The following is a 25,638-nucleotide window of genomic DNA, read 5'->3' on the forward strand; positions in this document are numbered from 1 at the left end:
CTTAGAATGGTGTTCTTGGAGAAAAATTAACTTTTGCTGTGGACTATAAACCTTGCTATTATGTTTGCTGAGCTATCTGTTAAAGATTGATTACTAGTTTTATATTAATTTGGTGCCTGAAGCCCAACTTTTAGGGGGAAGTGGGGACATAAGTTACATGGTCACTTCAAATAAAGTCACCCTCCTGAGCCCTTTCTGGTAAAAGGATTTCTGAATTAGGTCCATGTTGGCAACTGAGGGGTTCCTGGGTGGCTCAGTCGGTTAAGCATCTGCCTTCAGCTCAGGTCATGATCTCACCGTTCGTGAGTTCGAGTCCCTCATCGGGCTCTGTGCTGACAGCTCAGAGCCTGGAGGCTGCTTCAGATTCTTTGTCTCCCTCTCTCTGCCCCTCCCCCACTCACACTCTGTCTCTCTCTGCCTCTCAAAAATAAAGAAACGTAATAAAAACATTAAAAAAAAAAAAGTAAAGGAAAGGGGTGCCTGGGTGGCTCAGTCAGTTAAGCTTCCAACTTCGGCTCAGATCATGATCTCACAGTTCGTGAGTTTGAGCCCCGCATCAGGCTCTGTGCTGACAGCCCAGAGCCTGGAGCCTGCTTCAGATTCTGTGTCTCCCTCTCTCTGCCCCTCCCCCACTTATACTTTGTCTCTCTCTCTCTCTCTCTCTCTCTCTCTCTCAAAAATAAATGAAACATTAAAAATTATTTAAAAAACATGTTGGCAATTGAAATTCAAGTAAAAATGTCTTCCAAAGTATGCATACATGTTTTTAATGAGGAGAAATAAACATATTTTAACATCTCTCAAAACTATCTTTTCTATCTGAATTATGTCGTCATTTCTGCCATGGCCTAAATGATCAGCAGATAGGGAGGGCTGGCTTTAGCTTTGCTATGAAATGATCTGACCTGGTGTTGATGTTAGTGGAAGAGACCAGGAATGAGCCAGGTTAGAATACATCTGGGAGGTGACCTTCATAACCTTCCTGGTCTGTCCCTTCCCTGGTTTTCCCCTGATATTAAACATTTCTGACTGAAGTTCTACTCTGTGGGAAAATACTGCCTAAAAGAGCCTGGAGGTGTTAAAATTGGGTTCAGTACTTTAAAAAATTACAGTTAACAATGTTACAATTCATGGATTGCATATCATGAAAGGCTATTGTGAATGACTATAAAGGATTTATCCTACCATCTTTATATGCTTTAAACATTTTTTTTAGTTTTTCAAATTGATAACTCTTCACAGGACTCCAAATTCAAAAGGTAAAAAGAATATGCAAGGAAAAGCCCCCCTCAAATTCTGACTTCCAGTCATCCAGGAAGCAACCGATATCACCAATTTCTTACGTGTTAATATTTGTTTCTTTTTTTTAAATAACTAAAACAAATGTTTTAGCTTATTTTTTGAGAGAGAGAGCAAGGAGAAGGAGCAGAGAGTGAGGGAGACAGAGAATCCCAAGCAGGCTCCACACTGTCAGCACAGAGCATGACTCGGAACTTGAACCCAAGAAACCTGAGATCATGTCCTGAGGCAAAATCCAACGCTTAACCAACTGAGCCATGAAGGTGCCCCTGTTTCTTTGTTTCTTTTTTTAAATGTTTATTTATTTTGAGAAAGAGAGAGAGAGAGAGAGAGAGAGAGAGAGAGAGAGAGAGAGTCTCAGGCGTCCCTGACACTACCAGTTCCTTGATCTTGTACAGAGCAAGGATTAGGGGACTACATGGAAGAAATGGACCCCTCACTGGTTCACCTGGTCACTCCACCATGTCACTGCCACGTGAAGACTGTAGTCACAGCAGACTTTGGGATCAGCCCAGCTTCGCCAGGTCTCGAAGGCCTTGATGAGGGAACCGCCCTTCTGAGGAATGGCAAAATCAATGATCATGGTGGTGCCTCCTGCCAGGGCAGCCTGGAATCACAAGAGGGTTTCAACAGTTAGCCATCAATTTTTCAGCCGAGTCATTTATCTCCTGGAATGCTATGCGTTCGCAAGCACTTGTGGGTCCGCGAAATTGCACAACGCTGCTGCCTGTTTAAAAGACCCAGAGGGACATGAATAGGCTTTCCATAAATTGAAGTTTGAAGTGCTAAAATTGCTGGACTTGCTTCTGTAAAAAGAATGCCATGTCTGGTGAGAAGAAAATGGCTGTGGCCCAAACAAAACAGAGTGAGGATTGCAAGGAAAAACCGAAATGGAAAAATGGAGACGACTCAAAACTTTTTCTTCTCAAGAAGACTGTATTCATCACTGTGAAAATCCCAATGCATTAGCATCAGTCTCAGTGAACTGTGTCTCCAACTGCCTCGTGCTCCACACAGAATCCTGGAGACTCACGTGATGCCTGCTTCGCCTACATTCCCCACAACCAACTGGGGACCCTTCGTCTTCCCTTAAGTCCCAACTGTCCCCTTTAATCCATCCCCCTGGTCCTGGTCCAGCCTCTTCTCCTTCAGCTTGATCTTTATATCCCACCCCTTCCACAGACTCCTTGGTGCAACTGGAAGCACATTCCACAGCACAAATGTGACCACTTGACTCCAAGGGTTAAAACCAAATGTTTTTAACCACCTCTGGACTGAAGTTGAGTCTTTCAACACGGTCTACGAGGCCCCACGTGATCTGCCTCAACTCATATTTTCCTTGGCACATTACATTGTATGACATTGCCTTATGACTAAATTTAAAAGTAAGTTGCTTAACCAAGCGTCCTTGATGAACTACTGAAATTGATTTTACTTAAGCTAAAATCACAGGGTGGTTAATGTGCTTTAAGTGTTGTAGTCAAACAAGGTAGGTGAAGAAAACAAACGTAGCCAGGAAGTATGGTGGTGCAGTAAAGGCACTGACCAAGGAGGCTGACGGACTTCAGGACATAGAGGTTAGATTCAGCACCTGTCATCTGCGGCACCTGAGAGGCCAAGAGCCCCTCTCCCAGGTCCCTCCAACTGCACCCCCATCAGCCTCCCTGCAAAGCCGCCCAGACTCCATGTGTCCCCCCTGGTTGGCTGGCTCTCATCTTACTTCAATCGATTTTTTTTTTTCCTAAGTCACTTGGCCCCACTCCAATTCTTTTTGCTCTGAAAAATCTCACTTTTTGTACAGGAGCCTATACTTTGTCTCCACCTTTAGATAACAGTGCCTTATTCTTGGCAAACAATGCACATTTGCATTTCTTAAGAAATCACTATTGGTGTAATGACAATACTAGGAAAAAAATCCTCAAGCGCTGTATTTTTATTTGAATTCAGATTAATCTTCTTGCCGTCTTCCTTCCTAACGTGTCTTCCCAGTGCGATGCGGATATCCCTTGAGGATGAAGGGCATCTTTCTAACAGAAATGCTGTTAATTCAAGTGTTAGAAGAAAAGTGCTTTTTTTAGTGCCTACTGAACTACAAAATCAAGCTTAAAGAACTATCCTTTCCATTCTTTCCATATTAAAAGCCTTCCACCTTCAGGATGTAGGCAAACTAGATATGATGCTGGTGGAAATAAAATAAATGGGGTAGCCACCTTGGAAAGCAGTTTGACACTTTTTCAGAAAGTTAAACATAGAGTTACCATGTGAGCCAGTAATTCTAATCCTAGGCATCTATGCGAGGGAAATAAAAACATGTCCACACAAACCCATGTGCACAAATATTCAGAGCAGCAATATTTATAATAGCCCCAAACCGGAACCAACCCACGTGTCCATAACGGATGGATCGACAGCAGAATGCAGCATGTGAACGCTGTGGCATATTATTCGGCCATAAAGAGGAAGCACTGACACATGCTGCGATGTGGATGAACCTTGCAAACGTTACGCTCGGTGAGAGAAGCCAGTCACAGATCATGTATGTAGTATATGATCCCACTTGTACGCAATATCCAGGAGAGGCAAATGCTTAGAGACAGTAAGGAGAACAGTGGTTGCCTTGGGCTGGAGGGGTTGAGTCGAGGTGCCAGCTCACGGGCACGGGACTTCTTTGGGGGCTGATAAAAATGCTCTAACATTGGTTGTGGTGATGGTTGCACAATTCCAGGAATATACTAGAAACCACTGACCTTAAATGTACACCTTAAATGGCTGAACTGTATCATATATGAATTATGTCTTAGTGAAATTATTACCAAAAAAAAAAAAAAAGTTTACTACGTGTAAGCTCTGGAATGAGAGGGGTGGGAGGGCCAACACATAATCAGACAGAGGTTCTCCCATTCGGTGTTTATAGACTGCAGCGGGCGATGGAAATAAGAATAAATAATTATGATAAAATACTCAGTTTGTAATACCAGGTAGCAAGTATATTTCTACAATAAATGGTAGTCTAGAGATTGCTAAGGGGAGGTAAAAATCGCTAAGCTCCTTGGAAGAGGTCCCGAGGAAAGACTACTGGGAATTCAGAAGAGGGAAGGATGAACAGAGGCCAGAGGAGGCATGGATTTAAATTAGCGTTAGGACACACACGTGAAGTTGCCAGCCGGCTAATAATATCTAAGTGGCAGTGTATACTTCTAATGTGCCAGGAACTACTGACGTTCTGGATGTTCTAACTTTTGTAATCCTCTCACCAGATCTGCAGCAGGGAATATTATCAGCCCCTGTTTAGGGTGGAGGGAACCCAACACAGCACTACCAAATAACTTGATAGAGGCCGGACTGGAGTCAGGTCATCAGGTGCCAGGGCCTGTGCTCTGAGGAACAGCCAACAGCATGGGGGATGCTCTGAGGAAGGGCCCGTGAGGAAGGGCCAGCCTCTCAGCAGAAACTGGTAAGGGGCAGAATTAAGACCTGGACTAGGGTTAGAGCAAAGCGTTGGTTCCGACAAGAGGAAGGCTGCACCGTCAGCAGGGGTGACGGGAGTCCATGAGCTGATTCTGACAGGGATGGCTGATGGTGGCAGATGAGGGGACACCGGAGGAAGGCAGCTCTGGCGAGTGTGGTGTGCAACATCCTGAGTGTGAGGTGCTTGGGCACATGTGGACTTTGTGTATTTGCACACAGAAGGAAACACAGACCTGACGCTGAAGGCAGGGGAGAGTTGGGGCAGTCACCTTGGAGAGGATGCCAGAGGGGTCCTGAGGTTGGCCGAAATGACCCCAGGAGAGAGAAGTGACACAGGATAATCTAAATCATAATACATGTTCTGGAACATTCCAACACTTAGCACAAAAGCAACAGTACCATGCCCAGACAGCCATTTACAGTGGCTGTTTCTGGGTGGGCATAATTGCAGGTTGCTTTAATTTCCCTCTAGTTAAATTTTATTTTTAATATTTGCTAACTTTTCTATAACACAGCACAAGCTTTATAAGAAGAAAACAAGACTTCATGGACAGATGATAAAAATACAAGCACATGCTAGGTAATTACATGGAGACTGTAGATGGTCTTCTTGCCATACTGTAGATGTGGTGGTCAAAGGACCATCTACTAAAACAACAGCAGACCAAAAATTCCTGGGGTTACAATTTGAAAGCTCCCCAATCAGGATTCTTCACACCAGCCCCACCTCCCTCATTCCCCGGGAGCAGGAAAGGGAACCGAGAACCACCCTTTACCTCTTCTTTGTTGCTTCTGGTTCTGTTTCTCCTCCACTCTCTTTCTCCCTGTCCTCCCCCCAAAATGGGAACAAATTTCGAGAAACCCTAGTGAATGGGAAAGGGTGTGGGAAGATGTATGGACAACAAAATCTACCTGTTACCAAACCACCGGAGGGCATGAGCCACTGGCCACTGGGATCCCGCTGCCACCCTGGGTCCTGGCAAACAGGCGCCAGCCACTGTCTGCACCCCAGCCTCCTCTGAACCTCTTTTTTTAAAAAAATAATGTTTTATTTATTTTTGAGAGAGAGAGAGCACAAGTGAGGGAGGGGCAGAAAGAGAGAGGGGCAGAGGATCTAAAATGTGCTGACAGCAGCCAGCCCGATTCAAGGCTCGAACTCATGAACCGTGAAGTCATGACCTGAGCCAACCGACCGAGGCTCAACCGACCGAGCCTCTTTTTCCCCCTCATCTCCTGATCTCCCTGGTCTGTCTGGTTACCCATGCTCCTTCCACTGCCCAAAGTTATCTCAAATCCTTGAATATTATTTCAAGACCTGAAATGGCCCTTCCTTGTTCTACCGGATCCGGGGAGTTGTGTGTGTGCCAGAACTGAGGATGTACAATCCCAAGTCGAGGTAAAGGAGATGTGCTCCTCCTAGGAGGTATTTGCCTCTTCATTTTTATTTATTTATTTTTTTGGAGAGAGAGAGAGAAAGAGCAGGGGAGGGGGCAGAGAGAGAAAGGGAGAGAATCTTAAACAGGCTCCACACTAAGCAAGGAATCCGCCACGGGGCTCAATCCCACAACCCTGGGGTCATGACCTGAGCTGCAATCAAGAGTCTAAGGCTCAACCCACTGAGCCACCCAGGCACCCCACTATTTGCCTGTTCAAAGAAGGGCTTGTGAATGCCCAGGCCTGGGTTAAGCATCTTATTATACACATTAGCTCGTTTAATTAAGCCTTTCTACAGTCTGGAACAGGTAGGAGTTGTTTTTCTTACTTCACAGTTGAGGATATGGGGGCTCAGAGATGTCGTATGATTCTCCAAGGCAACATGGAGGGGCACAGGATTCTGAGGGGTAAGTCTGACATTCAGCCTGCTCTGGGCCTCGGCCCTATGCCGGCTGGTTCACCTGAGCCACTCTTCCGTAGAGTGAGATCTGATTTCCAGCCAGTTGCTCTGGTCATCATTGAATCATTACTTGGAGAGAGGCACAGGTTGATAAAACGAATCAAGCTCTTAAGAAACCAAAAGCCTTACGAAATAAAACAACTGTCAAACTGTGAACTGGAAATCCACAAATGCAACAGAACTTTATTTAGCTCACTAGATGTTCGTCACTGTGACAATCACTGTGGAAGTAATGCGTCCCTAGAAGGTCTACAAGGAAGGGCCCCACACTGCTGCTGCTTCCCCTTCACAGACCTATTGCCCCTGGAATAATCTCCTTGATTCAACAAACCGACCGGTCAGAACATCACATTCCCAGCCCACCTCAGGTAGCCACAGCGTCTGTTTAACTGCTTTTATCATCGGAGGCTTTTAGGTTCACGTCACAGATGTTCAGGCTTTACCTAACATTTGAGGAATGGAGAGAATTTAGGCAGGGGAGGGAGAACCCATAGAGGGTGAAAATTTCTCTCATATTTCTGTGTGAACCTCAACTGTCTCCTTCATTTTTGCTGCTGATAGACTTCACGCCACTTTTATTTGTCAGAGAGCCAAACAAAATGTATTTACCTTATCTAATCTTGGCTCATAAATCAATTCTTTCAGCTCCTAATTACTTTGGCTGTTCTCCCTTGAAAACCTTCCAATTTATCTAAAGCCTTCTTGGGGGGGGGGGGGGAGGAGGAGAGCATGTGCTGTATCAGGTGCAAATGTGATAGAACATAAATTGAGATAAACTCCAACAGCGGGGTCACAATATTATATAACACAAGATTCTATTTAAGAATGTATTAGGTTGTATATCACTATTGAAGGCATCCCAAGCATCGTCTTCCTTTTGATGGTGTCACCAAATTTTCATTTCTAAGCTCATCCTGGAACCAATGAGTTTGTCTTATGAAAATCAATCATAGGACCTGCTTAATCAACCCAAGTAAAGCAGAAGGAGATGGAAGAGGGCAATTTGAGCCTTAGGGAAGGGGGCTGAATTCTCAGCTTTCCTATAGTCACCAAGACGTATGAAAACAAACTTCAGGATCCCAATTTATGTTCCGATTCCAGAAGCCCATTTGGCTTTGTAAAGATGTCCTCCACACTGCCGCTCCGTGCCCGGCTCCTTGTCTCCCCAAGTCCGAAATATTAGCCACACCATCGTCCATCCAATTGTGCAAACCAGACTGAAGAGTCACCCTTGACATTTTTCTCTCTTCTTCCCAACATTGCCAGAGCCAACCCATTGGCAAGCCCAGCTCTTCCCCAGGCTGCCTCCTACATCGCCCGTGAATCTCCTTACTTCTTGCGTCTATACCTCCACTGCCCAGTGCCACCTACATCCTCTGACTGGACTAGAGCAGTAGCCTCTTCACTGTCACCTTGTCCCTAGCCATGCTCACCACTTCTGATCTTTTTTTTTTTAATTTTTTTTAACGTTTATTTATTTTTGAGACAGAGAGAGACAGAGCATGAACGGGGGAGGGGCAGAGAGAGAGGGAGACACAGAATCGGAAACAGGCTCCAGGCTCTGAGCCATCAGCCCAGAGCCCGACGTGGGGCTCGAACTCACGGACCGCGAGATCGTGACCTGGCTGAAGTCGGACGCTTAACCGACTGCGCCACCCAGGCGCCCTCACCACTTCTGATCTTATATTGATTTCCCTTTTGCTCTTACGATGGAGAAAACACAATTATTACACATCCCATAAGGCTGAAACTTTAGCTGACTTCTCTGTTTGCTATTGAGTCACCTCCCTTCCAACCCATTTGACCCATTTCAATGACACTGTTCCTCCCTCTCCTTGGAGAGCTCTGAGCTCCGTTCTACCTCAGAGAGAGATGTCACTCCTGCTCTTTCCTCCCCAGCCCCTCCTCTACTTGGTCCAGTGACTCTTAATCCTGGGTACACACCAGCATCATCTAGGGAAATTTATCCCATCCCTCAGAGATCCTGACTGGATGGATGTAGTTTCATCTCTGTATGTTCTGTGCCTATTACAGTGCCTGGTACACAAATATTCTTTAAATGTTTAAGGGAATGTTAAAAAGAAAAGCACAGGCCCAAGAGGGAGTCACTTATGCTAGCTAGGCCAAGTCACCAAACCAGAGTTTCATACCTAACCTTACCGCAGTCACAGCTCTGCCTCAGAAATGTAGTCAGGAATTTCCTGGTTGGCACCAATGAGGTAATCTGTCATCTGGACCCTCTCCATCCCCCAAAGTAAGATCAGGTAATCTTCAGGATGAGACCCCCTGCCCTTCCCCCTAAGAGAGAGTGACCTTTCAGGAACCAATCCTTTCTTTTCTTTTGCTAAATAATTTCCCTCTCCACTCTCCTTCCTATAAAAACCTTCTATTTTGTAAACTACTTGGAGCTTCTTTCTACCTGACAGATGGGATGCTGCCTGATTCATGAATCTCTTAATAAAGCCAATTAGATCTTCAAATTTACTCAGCTGAATTTCTGTTCTTTAACAGGAGAAAGGAAGGGAGGGATCAATGAATTTCCTCCAGTAGCTATGAGATGGAGTAATTATGATGATTCACTTTTCCAATAGCAAAATGAGAAAGCAGTGTAATTTGCATGTTAATGTGACATTTCATTTCTTAAAAATATTGCTAGCCCTGGCCATGGAGCTTTCTGGATCCTTCTATGAACATGTTAATGTGGAATGTAGACTGAGCGCATATGAAAGCTGAATGCTCAGTTTTCTCCAAAGCTCATCACCTAATCAGTGTTAATTAACAGATTAGAATCTATATTGGCCTCAAATGATTTCTTTCTTTCTTTCTTTCTTTCTTTCTTTCTTTCTTTCTTTCTTTCTTTCTTTCTTTCTTTCTTTTTTCTTTCTCCCTCTCTCTCTTTCATTCTTTCGAGAGAGAGTACACAAGGGCAGGGGAGGGACAGAGAGAGGGAGAGAGAGAGAGAATCCCAAGTAGGCTCTGCACCATCAGTGCAGAACCTGATGTAGGGCTTGATTTCACGACTGCACCATGAGGTCATGACCTAAGCTGAGATCAAGAGCTGGATGCTTAACCAAATGTGCCACCCAGGCACCCCAAGTGATTTCTTGTTTTATAAAAAGATGACACTTTGTTGTACTTTAACTTTTAAGGTCTTTGTTTTTATGTGTGAACAGATCCTCAGGATTCAGGAATTCATGAGCATCACCATATCAATTTCTCTAGTACTTGCAATGAAACATAACTGAAGAACTGAAGTGTCCTCCCTCAATTTGTTACTTGACCTATGACAGGAGAAGCACAAAGTGGAAGCGAGCAGTAGACTCTGGGCAGCTGCTCTCTTATCTGCTAAATAACTTGCTCAGAAACATAGTTTGTGATGCAGCAAGCCATTAGGACTGGTGACCTGGCGAAAGGGAAATGCCAGACCTTAAGCATTCACTCAAAAATAGTCACAATCATCAAAGTTAAGCCCACAAGCTCAAAGTCTACTGTATATAATTTATCATGAAGGCCAACATACATTAGAGCCCCATATGCCTCTAGTCTGTCTGCCATTGGGAACAGAGAGCATGGTTTTCATCTCTACCCCAACCATAGTGCCAGTCACTTTGTGGGTTTCCAAGAAATATTGTTGGCTGAAATAATAAAATCTGATCATCAACTTGAAAAATCCTTAGTTTAGGATCATTCCATTTTAAATTGTGGTGCCAGGGTCCAGAGTATGCCCCTCTGGCATAAAAATCATTTTGAGCTGAAGGTATTTAAGAATAGGTGTGTGAGAGCGTGTGTCTGCGTGTGTGCGAATACCCTTATCTGCCTAAAAGCAAAGCCTCCCAAAACTCAACTGTAATAAATCCCCTTCTAGGAAGTTTCACCACCAGGGAAGATTGACTCTTAACACCTGAGACTAGAAACTTGCACCACACCTCAACAGACCTTGTCACAAACCATCATATTTCCCACCGATGTTCTTAAGAGCCCATCCGTTTTTCCTAAAAGTCATTTGTTTCCCCATCAGTGTCCTCTCTACTCCTCCTCTTCTCTTATTAAGAAGTCATTTATGTTCACATGCATGCCCTCTCCTTTCCTCTCCCCTGTTAAGGTGGTATATAAACCCCAAATTCTAACCACCTCTTGGGTCACATTTTTCTGTGAACTTGCATATACCTGAATTTTAAAGATCTGTCTTTTCTCTTGTTAATGTGTCTTTTGTCAGTTAATTTGCATGTCCCAGTTACTAAACATAAGAGGATACAGGAAAACTTTTTCCTTCCTGACAGTAGCATCATGGAAACCTTGATTTACACACTACTTCTGTTGGACATTAAAAACCCTCAGGCAAATGAGGAGAAAACATGCAGTGGAACTGAAAAGCAGGGAGAACTCAAGTATGAAAACTCTAAGAAGGCAAGTCCTAGATTCTGTCAAGTTCAGCGAAAGAATTCCTAACACACAACACCCTTAATGGGGCCCTATTTAACATCAAGCGGTTTCTAATTAATCTTTGAGATTTTTTTTCTTCTTCTGATTAGTGCAAAGATTAACTTTGTAATCAGTAAAGAGCTACTCGAGAAAATCACAAAATTATAAACTCTTAGAGCTGGAGCATGCAAGCTATTAGCACAGGAAGAGCATTCAAAGCTCAGCTTCACCAGCAATGAAAAAAAAGCTCGTTTAAAAACATTAAGAAGTTCTGTTTTTCCTATTAAATTGGCATTGATTTTTTTTGTTTAAGGCAGTAGTTACAATTAACCAGGATTCAGTGAAATGAGAATTGTAACGCATTGCTCATGGGAGCATGAACTGATCTGGGTATATGTATTAAACTCCTTTAAGATCAATCTAAGACTCTTTGGTCCAGTCATTTCACTCTGAAGGGTGATTTCTAAGTCAATTATCAAGAATCCGTATGATAATTTATGTCCCAACATTGTTACACAAGCAAAAAAACAAAAAACAAAACCCCAAGAACCCAGAAACCACCAAAATGTCAACCACTGAGAAGACAGGAAGGGAGCTTTTAACAGTTTATGAAACAGGATGAAAAACGGGTAGCGTAGTTGAAGGAAGGATGAATTGGCTCGGAACATGCTGAGTGCAAAGTGCTTGTGGGACATCGAGGTTGTGATATCCTCAGACAGGCGGAAATAGAAACCTGATGCACAGAGACAAGAACACAGAGAGAAAGCTGTGAGGCTTAGCCTTGGCGAGGACAACGGGGCCCCGGAAATCACATTCTCCAACGGCAGTTAAGGTTCTGGGGGAAATGTGTAATGAATGAGGCTGTCTCCAGAGAGCACGCAAAATTTAGTAGAAGGAAAAATGTGCGCCGCAAAGAGAAAACCGTGAAAATACGGGAAGCAAGATGTTAAACATTATAGGTGATTTAAATATTATTTTTCTTTACGTTCAACTGTATGTTCCTTTTTTTAAAAAAAGGCAGTTATCCAAGCAATATATATTGAGCAACTATAACGCTCCAGCATTTTCCTGAGGGCTGGATAATGAATAATAGATATTGTTTTCATTACTTTCACTTTTTTTTTTAATTGAGGTTGTTCTTCCAACCAAGGCATCATTATATAGATAAGGAAATGTTAACAACTCTGAGAGAAGAAGTGACTTGCCCAAGGTCACACCGTCAGCCCACACAGCTTCCAAAGCCCAGCCTGGAGCCCCCACAAGCAACAGAGAAAGGGATCTGACTTGCGACCAAGTTTTCTGAAGTGCAGTTCTACAACGTAAAGAAATTCTATAAATACACCACACACGCACGCTTAATCATACACCTTCCACTGCCTTATTATAAGCAATCATCTTGATGGCAATTTACCAAAAAGTCCCAGAGCAAAGCGTAATTTCCTGTCTTGACAGTTTTGAAGACTTTTGTCCTACAAAAGAAAAAGAAAAAAGTGTTCTGTGTGTTTTCCCAATTTAAAAAAAAAAAAAACGATCCTTCTATCGGCTACTGATGCTGCCAGATTTTTAATGTGAGCCCATCCACTCCAAGCTGCAAATGTCTGAATATCTATATCTATCTATCTATCTATCTATCTATCCATCTATCTATCTATCTGGAAACTGGCCAGGCTTTCATAATTTACTCTCTTATCACAGGATATAGTAAAAGCAAAGTCGTAATTCCTTCAACTTTACCTAACTCACAATATCCATTTGCATTTAAAAAATCCCATTGTTTTTCCTCATGGATATTGAATATTGGAAACCCACTGTACATCTAAGTATATTTCAACAAAATGAAATATGATTTCTTTAAAGCAGAAAATTATTTCCATTAGTTACATCAGATAGAAGGCTTTTACCTGTAATTAAGTAAATCAATTCTAGGCTTGAAACCCAACCTATGCCATAAATTAGACTTACAAAATATGTAACCTTTGGTTGACCTATATTTCATTTTTTAAATTGGGCCCCATCACAATCTGGTGACCAATAAATACAATACCATGAACAGTATCCCTTCTATGTGTTAGATATTATAAATGATCTGCCTGGTGCATGCAGAAAGTAAAAAGCTATTGGTCTTAACATTTGGGGCCCATCTCCTGAAAGCATAATATATCATTTCTACTTTATAGCTTTCTGTATGCAAGGTACCCATTTCTTACCCTTAGAAATGATGCGGCCATAAATTCAAGTACAAATGCCTCACAAACCGAACTCCTGAAACGTGTATTTATTTTGATAACCTTACCTGCCTCCAGCTTTGGGAGAGTGAAGAGCTACTGTATTTCTTAAGGATGACCCCGCTCTGTTTCTGAGAAAAGCCATCTCACATCGGCATGTGACGTACCCAGCATTTTCATCCCAACACCTGCCACACGGACAAACCTAAACATCACACATTTTCCCAATAGTTTCAGAAAGGAAGTGAGCCTGGTAGGTAAGAGCTCTAGCAATGGCAGGCAGTAAGGAATTTGAAGAGCCACTTGGTCACTGACTGATGTGTGGCCTTAGGCAAGTGACTTAAATTTCAGTTTCCTCAGCTGCAAAATGAAAGAACGGCCCCTGAGATGGTTGGAAGATGGTGGACAACTTAGCACAGTGCCAGCACATAGTAGGTGCTTGATAAAATAAATGTTATGTAATGGTATTAAGATTTTTTCAAGATTAATATACAACCCAATCAACATCTACAAAAGATTTCTTTGCCCCTATTTCCCCAAACCAGAAACTCCACCAACACTGCCTTGGGAATTATGAAAGACTCCATAAAAGCGGGCAAAGTGAGTCAATAATGTTGTCCTTCCAGAACTCAGGCCAACGCTTTAATGCTCCTGTGTATCTGTGTTTACCCATCTGGAGTCTCCTCTGTTTTGGGGGGCAGGAGAGGTGATCTCCTGGGATCCAACTGATTTTGAAGTAGACTTCTGTAACTTAGTGTCTTTGTGAGGACCGTTTTCGTGTTCAACATGAATTTAGCCTTTACTAAATCTTTGACCTTAACATCTCTGACCATATTGTTTTCGGTTTAACTAAGATCCTAAGCTCATGAAGAACATGTGTCTGTTTAATAGCTTGACGACGTTTAAATACAGAGATGCCTAGAGAATCAGCTGGTGGATAAATTCTTTCAGAGGTTGATGACTATAATATTGTGATATGCTTCAAAGACCTTCCTTCTCACAATAGAATTGCACATCTCTCCATGCTAGGAATCCCTGAATGGCCAAAGAACGACAGACAGAAGACTAAGAACCACCTTCCAGGGCCTTGGGGCATACACGGATGATCTTGAGAAAGCGAAGGAATGTTTCTCCCCCGCAGCATTCCAACCCCGCATCCTGGCTGCTTCTCATTCTAGAACCTTGCTGAGAAAAAGGGAGATGATGTGGGGAAATGACACTAGTGGTCCTGGCAGATGGCCAGAAAGAGCGGCTCTGCACCTGGCAAATGGGGGTGTCAATGAATGCCCTGCTTTTAGCAAAGCACTTTGTTAATGATGCGCCTGTGGTAACAGAAAGAGTATATACTGTAACCAAAAACAACAGGTTGCAAATTATGGACAGGTATGCACACAGGCCCATATACACATGCATAATACCACCTCAATTATGTAAAATAAAGCATATTAGAAAGCACAAAAGCAATATACGGACACAGGAGTTGTCAATGGACTTAGAGATTATGGGTACTATTTTTCGTTCTACTTTCCTAATACTTTTTTTTACAATTTTGTACAATCATGTATTGCTTTTATATATGAAAAATTCACTTGAAATGTAAAAAATAAGTTTAGGAAAGTTTACTTTTAAAGTAAAGGGCAAAATGAATGTTCACTTTTCCCCAACGGAAATGATATGTCCCACAAAACACTTTGACCACTGCCCTGATGATAAAGGTTAATAATCAGTAACTAGGAGTAAGCTTTCCAAACATCGATGTGAACAGCCTGCCCAGACCCTTCTCTCTGGATCAAACTGTTCTTTTTTTTCTATTAAACAGTGTGGTCAATCATAGATGATTGAGAAATGTGGACAGAGTGTGTGTGAGGAGAATAAAACTATTGGAAAGAAGCTAGAAAGATAAACGAACTACGGCTCAAACTACTTTGAAAGCCTGTACAATTAATATCTTGACGAATAGCCTGATTTGTTTCACACACAAGAGTTTAGGCCTTAAAGATATCAATACCTTCACCCCAAAATGCAAGCCTCAAGGAGGGTATGGGCTTAGCTTTAACCAAAGTGCTGAGTGGGGTTGTAACTTTATGTAGCTGTAAGGCAGCCCAGTTTGTCTCGTATCTTATTTTCAGGAGCTTTGGAGAAACGTTCAAGGTTCTTTTCATTGAGCAGAGCCTCTAGGCCTTTGTGTCTAGAGAAACCCAACCCTCTCCCACCTTGGTTTGATGATCTGATCCTCCTGCACCATCAGCCAAGCCCCAGGTGCTCAAGCATCAAGAAGGAGGTCCATATTCTGTATCTCCTGGGCCAGCTGATTAAGAAGAAATGGGGCCAGGTTGCCTGGGCACCCGTGTGAGTGCTGGGGAGACCATTCCTGGAATATTTCTCTTCTCAATTCTTGTCAGGGGGCGCCTGGGGGCCTCAGTCGGGTCAATGTCTGACTCCGGATTTTAGCTTGAGTCATGATCTCACAGTTCCAACAGTTCAAGCCCCCCACCTCCGGCTCTGTGCTGACAGTTCACAGCCTGCTTGGGATTCTCTCTCTCTCCTTCTCTCTGCCCTTTCCCTACTTTCTCAAAATACATAAATAAACATTAAAAATAAATAAATAAATTCTTGTCAGGGCTGTGTCTTTTCCACTGGAGGGTGGAGGCAAAGATTGTGGACCCAGTGGGCTACCAGCCTGCCCAGACTTGTCATCCACTACCCAGCATACGCTGCCTACTTGGAGTCAGGCAGTATCTACTAGGGGAACGGATTTTTCATTTGGTTTTGGCTGGCGGTGGAAGATGGGGAGAAATGGCTGGGGGTGCCGGGTAAACAGATTCTAGAGATAGTATGGAACACTTGCGGACGTCCATAGGACAGCAGCGACAATGGGGAGGGCGCAGGGCGGGGAGGGGGTAGTTGGGGAGTATAGGGTGTAGAGAACTGAGGGCGAGAGCATAGGCTGACTTAAGCGTGTCAAATTACCCAAAGCGAGGAGTAGCGGGCGTGTGGCTTGGCCTAAGCTGGGGGGAAGCCAGCGGGAAGGGGCGCCTGGTAGAAGGGCGCTCGCAAGGGACCGCCCACCCCGGCCCTACGGCCTCTCGGTCGCGGCTGCAAGGCTCGCTCCTGCCCCGCGGGCCCCTCGGCGCGGCGCAGGCGGCGGCCCGGGGGCTCCGGGGCAGCTGTGGGAGGCCCGCGGGCTCGGCGGGGCACCCGGGGTGCAGGGCGCGGCGGCGCGGATACCTTGGTGCCCTGGTGGAAGTCGTCCACGGACCGCGCGCCCATGAAGGGGAACTGCATGTGCGTGTGCGTGTCGATGCCGCCGGGCAGGACCAGCTTGCCGGCGGCGTCGAGGACCCGCAGGCCGGCGGGCGCGCCCCCGGGCGGCAGCAGGTCGCGGCCGAGCGCCCGCACCACGCCGTCCTCCACCAGCACGTCGGCCACCTGCGACAGGTCGTCGTTGACCACGCGCCCCCCGCGGATCAGGAGCCGCGACGGCGCCGCCATGGCGAGGGGGGCAAGGGCTGCCGACCGCGCGTGCGGGGTGGCCTCCTTCGCGGTCCCCGAGGGCGGCCGACGGCCTTGGCTCCGGGACCCCAGGAGAGCGCGCAGCCCGGGCGCACCCGCCAGCCCGTTTATCTGCTGGCCGCGGGGGCGGGCTCCACCCCGGGAGGGCGTGGCTGGAGCTGGCAGGCTGGGGCAGGCCGGCTGCGCTCGGTCACCACCCCGACTGTGCCGTCGTCCCGAGTCTAGGGGTCCGGGGCACTGGGAGGGAGAGTCTTGGAGTTTTAAGCGTTTGTTTTCCCTTGTAAGAAAAGGCACTTTGGGGAAGGAAATCCACCTTATTCTGCCCCTTAAAGATGAACGTGCCTGTCCCAAGACACATAGACACACGCAGTCTCTCTCTCTCTCTCTCTCTCTCTCTCTCTCTCTCTCTCTCTCTCTCTCTCTCTCTCACACACACACACACACACACACACACACACACACACACACACACACATCACCTGCAGCAGCAACAATGAAAATAGCCACGCCAGAAGGAACCACTTGATACTTGATCTGGATTTCCTTTTAAAAATATTTTCTATGAGGAGCAAATCATCACACAACCCCAGTAATTGGCAGACACGGAGTGAAAGTTCGGAGTGAAATATTTAATCTCTTTGAAACTAAAGCGGCTTGGTATCAATGATTCTCCAGATTTTAAGGATGCAATAGGTACCAGCAAGTTTTTCTTGGAAAATAGCAAGTAATGTAATTCTAAAGATCTGGGTTTTTAGTCCGATTTTTCACAAGACTGGTTTAGAGGTCTTCTGTTAAGTCTTTCACCCTCTTGGGTCCTCAGTTTTCTCATAAAACTGAGATATTTGTTCTCCCCCTCCACCCTTCCAGACTTCTTTGAGAAGCGGATATGGTGATGGATGTGAATGCACCTTAATAAAATGGGAAATACCATAGAAACCTAATGAACAAATACTGGCTTTGTAAGGACTGACCATGGAGAGGATTGGGTGGGCGTGGGGGTGGGGGGTGGGGGTAAGGGATAAAGATAAATATCATCTTGTCCTCAAGGAGCCAGCCAATGGTGACACACATTCGATATTTCAATAGATGACAAAATATATAAAACAGAAAATTCTACCTTTGAGAGAGGATAAAGATAAGAGTTTGGGGGAAAGGGAGAGTCGACTTCTGTCTTGAAGACAATTGGATCTAGAAGATTCACAGAGAGGTATTTGAACCAGGATATAGAGGACACAGACATAAAGAGATGAGGGGTGGGGAAAGGAATGGCATGGTAGGCCATGGGAACAGAGTATGTAAAGGCACAGAGGAAGGATGGCAAAGTTGAGTCTGATAGAGCTAGACAACCTTGGACCAGCCCTGCACCTTACAGGGGAGGAGGAGGAAGCAGAGACAGAAGAGGGGTAGTCAGAAGGGGTATGGGAAAGCAACGTGTGAGGGAAGACAGCAATACAGAATTCAAGAAGGACAGCAGAGCTGAATGCTGTAGAAGGGTCGGAGAGTGTGGTAGACATCTGCTGTTTCAGCACCTGTTCTTGTCCCTATTCTGCTAACAGGCCCTGGAGTTTCTCTGTGGGAAATCCTTCATCTGAGTCCTCACAGTGATGGGATGGGCACGTGTCCCAGGCCACCTGACTGTGCCCAGTGAGAGCAGATTCCAAGACTTTTGTTAGATGGAGCAGATGGGGACCTTATTCCTTCCTGCTGAACTTGAACCTGGAAGGTTATAAACAAGAGGCTTCTGGGAGCCGTGTAGACAACACAGGGAAACAGTCCTGTGAACAGAGCCAACACAGAGGACGTGCAGGAGAGATGGAGAGAGGCTGGTTTCTCATGACATGGTTGGAGCTTCCGGAACCGCCTGTGCCCCAAGTCCCCCCCTCCTCTAGACTTTCCACTCTGTGGCAGCTGGTTGACTTCGGGTCTTCTGTCACTTTCAGCAGTCAACTGACAGAGACTGGGAAGATATCTTTTGAGTTTAAAGACAAGGCGGTCACATGTGACCTCAGGGATGGTGTTTTCAATAGTGGAATGAACGGTATCGTTGCAAATTTCCTCATCTCTCAGATTACACATACGTCTAAGTGATTAAAAAATTAGAAAGCCTCAGTAATTTCAGATTCCTGATTTGGCCATCAAGCCAGAAACAAGAAATCCAAGAAGGTTATGCAATTATTGTGAAAAGGCTGCTGTGTAAAGGTGAAAGGAATAATTACAAATGTAATGAAACTCCTGTAAGCTATCCAAATAACACACCACCGTAGGCAAATAAGACGGGATGCCAGGGTGGTTGCGACATCCTTTCTGAAACTGTCCAGGTGAATGATTTCAAAGGTTTCTTTATTTTAGATACTTTATTTTATTTTTTTTAGTAGAGTCTTTTTCCCTCTTTTTTCCCTTTTAATTTTATTTTAGAGAGCTTGATCACGAGTGGGGGAAAGAGGCAGAGGGATAGAGAAACACAGAGAGAGAGAGAGAATCTTAAGCAGATTCCATGCTCAGCATGGAGGCCAACATAGGGTCGGTCGATCCCACAACCCTGAGATCATGACATGATCTGAAATCAAGAGTCTGATGCTCAACTGACTGAGCCACCCAGGCGCCCCACAGAGTCTTTCCCCCCCCCCATGTTTATTAATTTTTGAGCAAGAGAGAGAGAAGAGAGAGAGAGAGAGAGAGAGAGAGAGAGAGAGAGAGAGCGCGAGCGCACTCATGGGGGATGGGCAGAGAGAGACAAAGACAGAGGATCCGAAGTCAGATGTGGGGGTTGAGCTCACGTACAGTGAGATTATGACCTGAGTCGAAATCAAGAGTCAGACGCTTAACTGACTGAGCCACCCAGGTGCCCCTATTTTAGATACTTTACATCAAACCAACTTCCCATGTTTAATTAACTCAAACTTTTATCAGAAAAAGGGCTTTGTAGAATGTCGCTGAAGCAGGAGGAAGTGGCTCATGGAGATTCACCAACAGCAACACGAGACAGAGTGGGGAAGTTCAAGGAGAAGTGTTAGTTCACAGAAAGAGCTCTCCCTGAATCACCGGGTGGGATGAGCCTGGGCAAAAGTGCTCCTTGGAGGAAGCTTGTCCTCAGAACAGTCCCTCCTCTCTTCGCTTTGTGCTGTTCAGCCTCCTCCTTACCCAGAGGTCTACTTAGGGCCTCACTGGTCAGTAACAAGGATTTGGGAGAGAGAGACGCGATACTGGTGGGAAGCAAGACTGTCATTTTGCCTTTTTCTTGCTGGGGGAAGAGTCGGGTTGGTTGACTCACAGAACAAAGAGTGGAGGACTCACTGTTACCCAGAAGATTACAAAGATCAATGCTTAACCACAGAAATCAGCCCTGACTGATGATTTCAAAGGGCAGCAAGGTAGAGGAGAAAATGGTGACTTCCTTCACTGAGTGGCTTGAGTTTTTGGGAAAACAAATCCCTCAGACCCAGGGGTATTTAAGTCCTCAGCAAGCCCAGAGTCCAGGAGTTTGCTTTCCCTATTCTCCTGAACTGGCCGGCTCCTGCCAGGGCCAGGGCCCCTGTGGCCCTGAGAGGGTTTCAAGCCACTGTTTATGGGCAGAGAGAAGGAATGATGAGGTGTGCGGGCAAACCGAGGAACAAGAGAACAAGAGAGAACTGGGTGTCTCCAGAAACCGTGCCCCTGCTGGGGTCTGTAGGAAGCCCCGGCTCCCTGTCCCACCCTGGGATCCAAGGTAGCGAAGATTTATCGAGCACTCACGTCAAGTCAGGACTTGGCCAAACACTTTACGTGTCTTAGTTTACTTTACTCTCACAACTCTTGAATCAGAGATTGCAGAGGTGAGGAGGCAGCATGGACGGGTCAAGAATAGAAGAAAATGCGACGAGGTGTTGGAATTAGTAATCTAATTAATCTAGCCCTGATGTCAACTTCTGGTGTGTGTTTGGGCAAGTCAGTCTCAGGGCCTCTGTCTTCTCAACTGAAAAACAAGGAGTGAGGTTGACAGGAGCTTGTAAGACCCACCCTCTGGGCTTTTAGAGTTTTGTGACTCTGGGAACAGGGACAGAAGCTCATTCAGAGAGTGCCTGGCAGAGTCTTCGAGTTTAACTCTTCTCGGGTCAAGGTGTGTGAATTGGAGACCAAGTAAGACTTGCCTTTGAGATCCAGGACTATTTTATTTCTGGTCCCTCCACTTCATTGGAGGCCCTTCATGGAAAGGGTGCCATATACACAGTGTGAAGCCTGCAGTCATCAGGGAATGATGCTTGATGGAACTGATCCTGAAGTCTGTGTGCTGATGCCCAGGGGCAACATGTTTATCACTGCTCAGCAATGACATGCATGACAGGTGGGAATGGTCCTCTGCCTGTGGAGGGCCAGAGGGAGAGAGAGAAAGAAAGAGAGAGTGAGAGAACGCCCATTGGACAACTCCAGAGGGCACCCTTCCCTGAAGCACCAGTCTTGGCCAGAAGGAAGGACGCTTGCCCTGGATAACAATACCAGCACCGGTAGCAAAGATTTATCCAGCACCCACGTCAAGTCAGGACTGGCCAAATGCTTTATGTGCCTTAGTTTACTTCACTCTCGCAAGTCTCTGAACTGAGTACTGTTTTTCCCTTTTTGAGGTCAAATGATTTGCCCAAGGTCGCATAGCAGTAAATGTTGGCAGTAAGCCATTCTGGAGCCTGTGATTTGCCCATTATGTGACTCCGGATTCCAAAGCCAGGTTCAGATCCTGGCTGCACTGGGGCCTCAGGTGACGTAAATGGATACATGATGACCCAGGAATGAAATCCTGCCTCCCTGACAGTGACTTCTGACCTATAGCACCCGTGATGAGCTGTTTCAAAGATGCTGCACAGTCGCCTAGATTGTGATGAATGTATTGTGGAGTGATTCTGTGTTCTTGCTCAGGTCACCGAGGACATGAGTGGTTAAAACAATTTATAAAGCAGGCAACACCGACCTGCCTTGGGGGAAAACTTTCAGACATGTTCTGGTGTGATTCCAAGAAACTCGAGGAAAAATACTTTGCAAACGTTCTTGTCTCCTATACAGTCTGGTATTAACATAATTTTTGTTTGTTCTGCTTCTGGTTTGTTAAACTATTCTGATGCTGAGCTGGAAGTTCAGGCATGTCTTGGAAATGTAGGACAGTCCTTCTGCATTTCCTCTGGCTGCTCGAACAAAGCACCACAAAGGTGACAGCTTGAAAGAACACAACTTTGTTTTCTCTTGGTCATGGAGCCAGAACTCCAAAATCCGTTTCCCTGGACTGTAGTCAAGCTCTTGGCAGTGTTGTTTCCTTCTGGAGTCTCTGAGGGAGAATTTGCTTCCTAGCCTCTTCCAGCTTTTGGTGGGTGCCAGCATTCTTTGGCTGTGGCCTCAGCACTCCAGTCTTGGTCCATGATTGCAATTGCCTTCCGCAGCCTCCCTCTTATAAGGACACTGTGATTACAGTCAGGGCCCAGCTAGGTAACCCAGGATAACTTCCCCCATCTCAAACCCCTCGATTTCATATCTACACAGTCCCTTTTGCCCTATAAGGCAACATCCACAAATTCCAGGGTCTAGGAAGATATCCGGGTATCCTTGGGGCCCCTAATTCAGCCCAAGATAGCGCCTATCATCATTCCCCTGAACAAAAAGACACTGCCTTCTCAAGCGAAGGGCTGGGAACACCAGGCTGGGCTCAGAGGTTTCTTCTGCCTGTCTGCCAGCTTCACTAGCTAGTGCCTCCAGAAACCCTCCTGCTCCTTTAACTCACTCAGAATGTGCCACGGTTTCCGAGTTATTTTAATCTTTCTTAGCAAAACTTATTGCAGCAATACGATAATAAGTAAGGAAATAGTGAAAGTGTACCCTGGGTTACAAAGGGTATAAAAAATAAATGAGTAAATAAATGGGCTGATCTGCATATGAGTTCTGGCTTATCACCTATCACCTATGGATTCTTGGCTAAATTTCTTGGCCATTCTAAGCAAGAGCAAATCATTAAAAAAAATACCACTTGGATTTTTGTTGCATAGACCAAAATAGGGTTTGAATACTGTATTTTATATTTAAAAGTTTAAAAAATAAAAACAGTAAAATACATAGAGTAAAATTCATCTTGTTTAAGTATATAGTGCTATGAATTTTAAAAAAAATTTTTTTTTTCAACGTTTATTTATTTTTGGGACAGAGAGAGACAGAGCATGAACGGGGGAGGGGCAGAGAGAGAGGGAGACACAGAATCGGAAACAGGCTCCAGGCTCTGAGCCATCATCAGCCCAGAGCCCGACGCGGGGCTCGAACTCACGGACCTCGAGATCGTGACCTGGCTGAAGTCGGACGCTTAACCGACTGCGCCACCCAGGCGCCCCTATAGTGCTATGAATTTTGACAAAGACATGCAATCTTTTGCAGGCAACTACCATCGCAATCAAAATGGAGAGTATTTCCATCAGCCCCAAAAGTTTCCTTGTGCCTCTTTACAGTCAATCTGCTCTGCCCCCAGTTCTGGCCCCTGGCAACCACTATCTTCTTTCTGTGCTTTGAATTTTGTTGACTTTCGACTTGGATACAAAGTGAGGTGTAAAGTATCTGCAGAGTTTACCTACTTTGGTTCTAAAAGTCATCTTCAACTTAGAAGCGTTCTTCCTGTGCTGTACATCTAAAGCAACCCCACTCCCTTCCCCTTTGATGCTGTCAAGATACAAAGCAAAAGGGATTTAAGGCAGACCTTGCTGGAATTTAGTCCAGACCCCAGCTGGGGCTGAGGCAGGGATAGCAGGCGCTCCGCTGGAGCCCTCCCAACACTGTATAAAGTTATGCAGACATGACAGTGTTGAGATTCTGATGCCCCAGGCGTGGGAGGAATCAGAGTACAGGCAAGAACATGAAATACAGACAAAACAGTCTGGGTGCGGGCCCTCTTACAGGCACTGCTCTCATCGACACCCACGCCACGCCCTCTGAAGCAGAGACTTTCGACCTCTGCACTGGCCATGCCATCTCATTTTATGCTCTTACTTCTCTCACATAAGGTAGTGGAGTTGTATATCTTCCTACTTCATTAAAAACGTTGTGCATCTTAAATTCTTCTTGGGAAAAAATTATTCCTTTGCCGTTAAGCGGTACTTAGTACTAGACATGACACAGTGAAAATGTTGTAGGTCAAGGATAATACCTAACTACCCATCTACTATGTAGCTGTGTATTTATGGCCACTAATCTGTGATGTTATTTACCTGTGTAATCAAAAACCTATCGATGGCACATAAAAAGAGCTCACTAACTTCACGTTCACTTTGTCAATAACACAGCACAGCACATGGAGGAAATGTTCAGCGTTTGGTCCACATTAATTAGATCACAGTTAAAAGTTTCTTTTAGACTTCTTTGGAGCTCCAAACTGAGCTTCAGCCTTATTTACTTTTCCATTCACACATTTGCCTTCAAAGAAGTTCATTGGAGTGTTACTAAAAACAAGTATTCGACTAATTGCGTTCCAAAATAAATGACTGTAATGCTAGAATAAACCACTAGATGGCATCTCGAAAAGACCAACTGTTCTTTGGTTCAGAAACTTTTGTGAATAATAGATAAGCCACTCCTGGTAACCTTTTATCTGTATTTATATGTAGTTATTATCCTCTCTTTAAAGTTGGAAAGGAAAATAAATAGTTTCCTTGTTCCCTGGAATAGGACTAATGAATCCTTTTGTGGACATGTTAATGTACAAGTATAATTGCATATTATAAAATTATGATTTTCTAGATTTACAAAATATATGCTTCATATTAAATAAAGTCTTCACATTATGATTTAAAGAGCATACAGAGTGAGCACATATAGTCCCTCCATAAATATTTATGGAATAATTAATTGCTGAGCTTGAATCCAATAGGTACTGGGCTGAGGTTCTTACAAATGTTATCTCATTTTGACAGGAACTCCATGAGGTAGAAAGCATTACTTCCATTTTACAGATGCAAAAACTATGGTTCAGAGAGGTTAACTGCCAGAGTCACACAGTTAGTTGATCAGATTTCAAGGCCAGTGGAACCGACAACCACTATATTATATGGCTAAATAGATGAAGACAGTATTTTCTGTCTCTAATTTGATAAAACAATTACTTTTATCTTGCAGAATAATAAGCAAGAATACTTGTACAGGAATAGCATAGACCTAATTCTAAAAGCAAAAGGAGAAAGGGAATATTGTTTGTGTTTTTGTTCTCTAATTGTTAATTGCTTTATGGAGACAAATTATACATCACAAAGTTCACCACATTGTTCAATTCAATGGTTTTTTTTTTTTTAACATTTATTTATTTTTGAGACAGAGAGAGACAGAGCATGAACGGGGGAGGGGCAGAGAGAGAAGGAGACACAGAATCGGAAGCAGGCTCCAGGCTCTGAGCCATCAGCCCAGAGCCCGACGCGGGGCTCGAACTCACAGACCGCGAGATCGTGACCTGGCTGAAGTCGGAGGCTTAACCGACTGCGCCACCCAGGCGCCCCTCAATGGTTTTTTAATATATTTACAATGTTTAAAAACATTCACCTAATCTAACTTCAGAATGTTTTTTATCAACCCGAAAAGAAACTTATACCCATTAGAAGTCGCCAATCCTAACTCTCCCATCTCCCCATTCCCTAGCCCTATGTAACCAATAATCTACTTTTTGTCTCTACAGATTTCAGGGCATTTCATATAAATAGGATCATACAATTGATTGGTGGTCTTTTCTTACTGACTTCTTTCACTTGGCATGATGGTTTCAAGTTCTTTCATGTTGTAGGATGTTTTCCACTTCATTCCTTCTTATTGCCAAGTAGTATTTCATTTTCTGGA

General features: G+C 44.6%; 1 protein-coding gene across 2 annotated transcripts in view; it reads right to left on the bottom strand.

Moving 5' to 3' along the window:
• DPYS (dihydropyrimidinase) overlaps positions 1-16,914 on the bottom strand; it is an 81,257-nt gene extending 64,343 nt beyond the window's left edge. For both annotated transcript variants that reach the window (XM_023248231.2, XM_023248230.2), the window contains exons 1-2: positions 16,537-16,914; positions 1,748-1,906 (exon numbers count right to left, since the gene is read on the bottom strand). In XM_023248231.2, the coding sequence (XP_023103999.2) occupies positions 1,748-1,906; positions 16,537-16,800 (423 nt within the window). In that variant the 5' untranslated portion in view covers positions 16,801-16,914. The remainder of the gene's footprint in view (positions 1-1,747; positions 1,907-16,536) is intronic.
• Positions 16,915-25,638: the final 8,724 nt, after the last annotated feature.

The sequence above is a fragment of the Felis catus genome, chromosome F2 (assembly GCF_018350175.1).
Source record: "Felis catus isolate Fca126 chromosome F2, F.catus_Fca126_mat1.0, whole genome shotgun sequence".
Lineage (NCBI taxonomy): Eukaryota > Metazoa > Chordata > Mammalia > Carnivora > Felidae > Felis > Felis catus.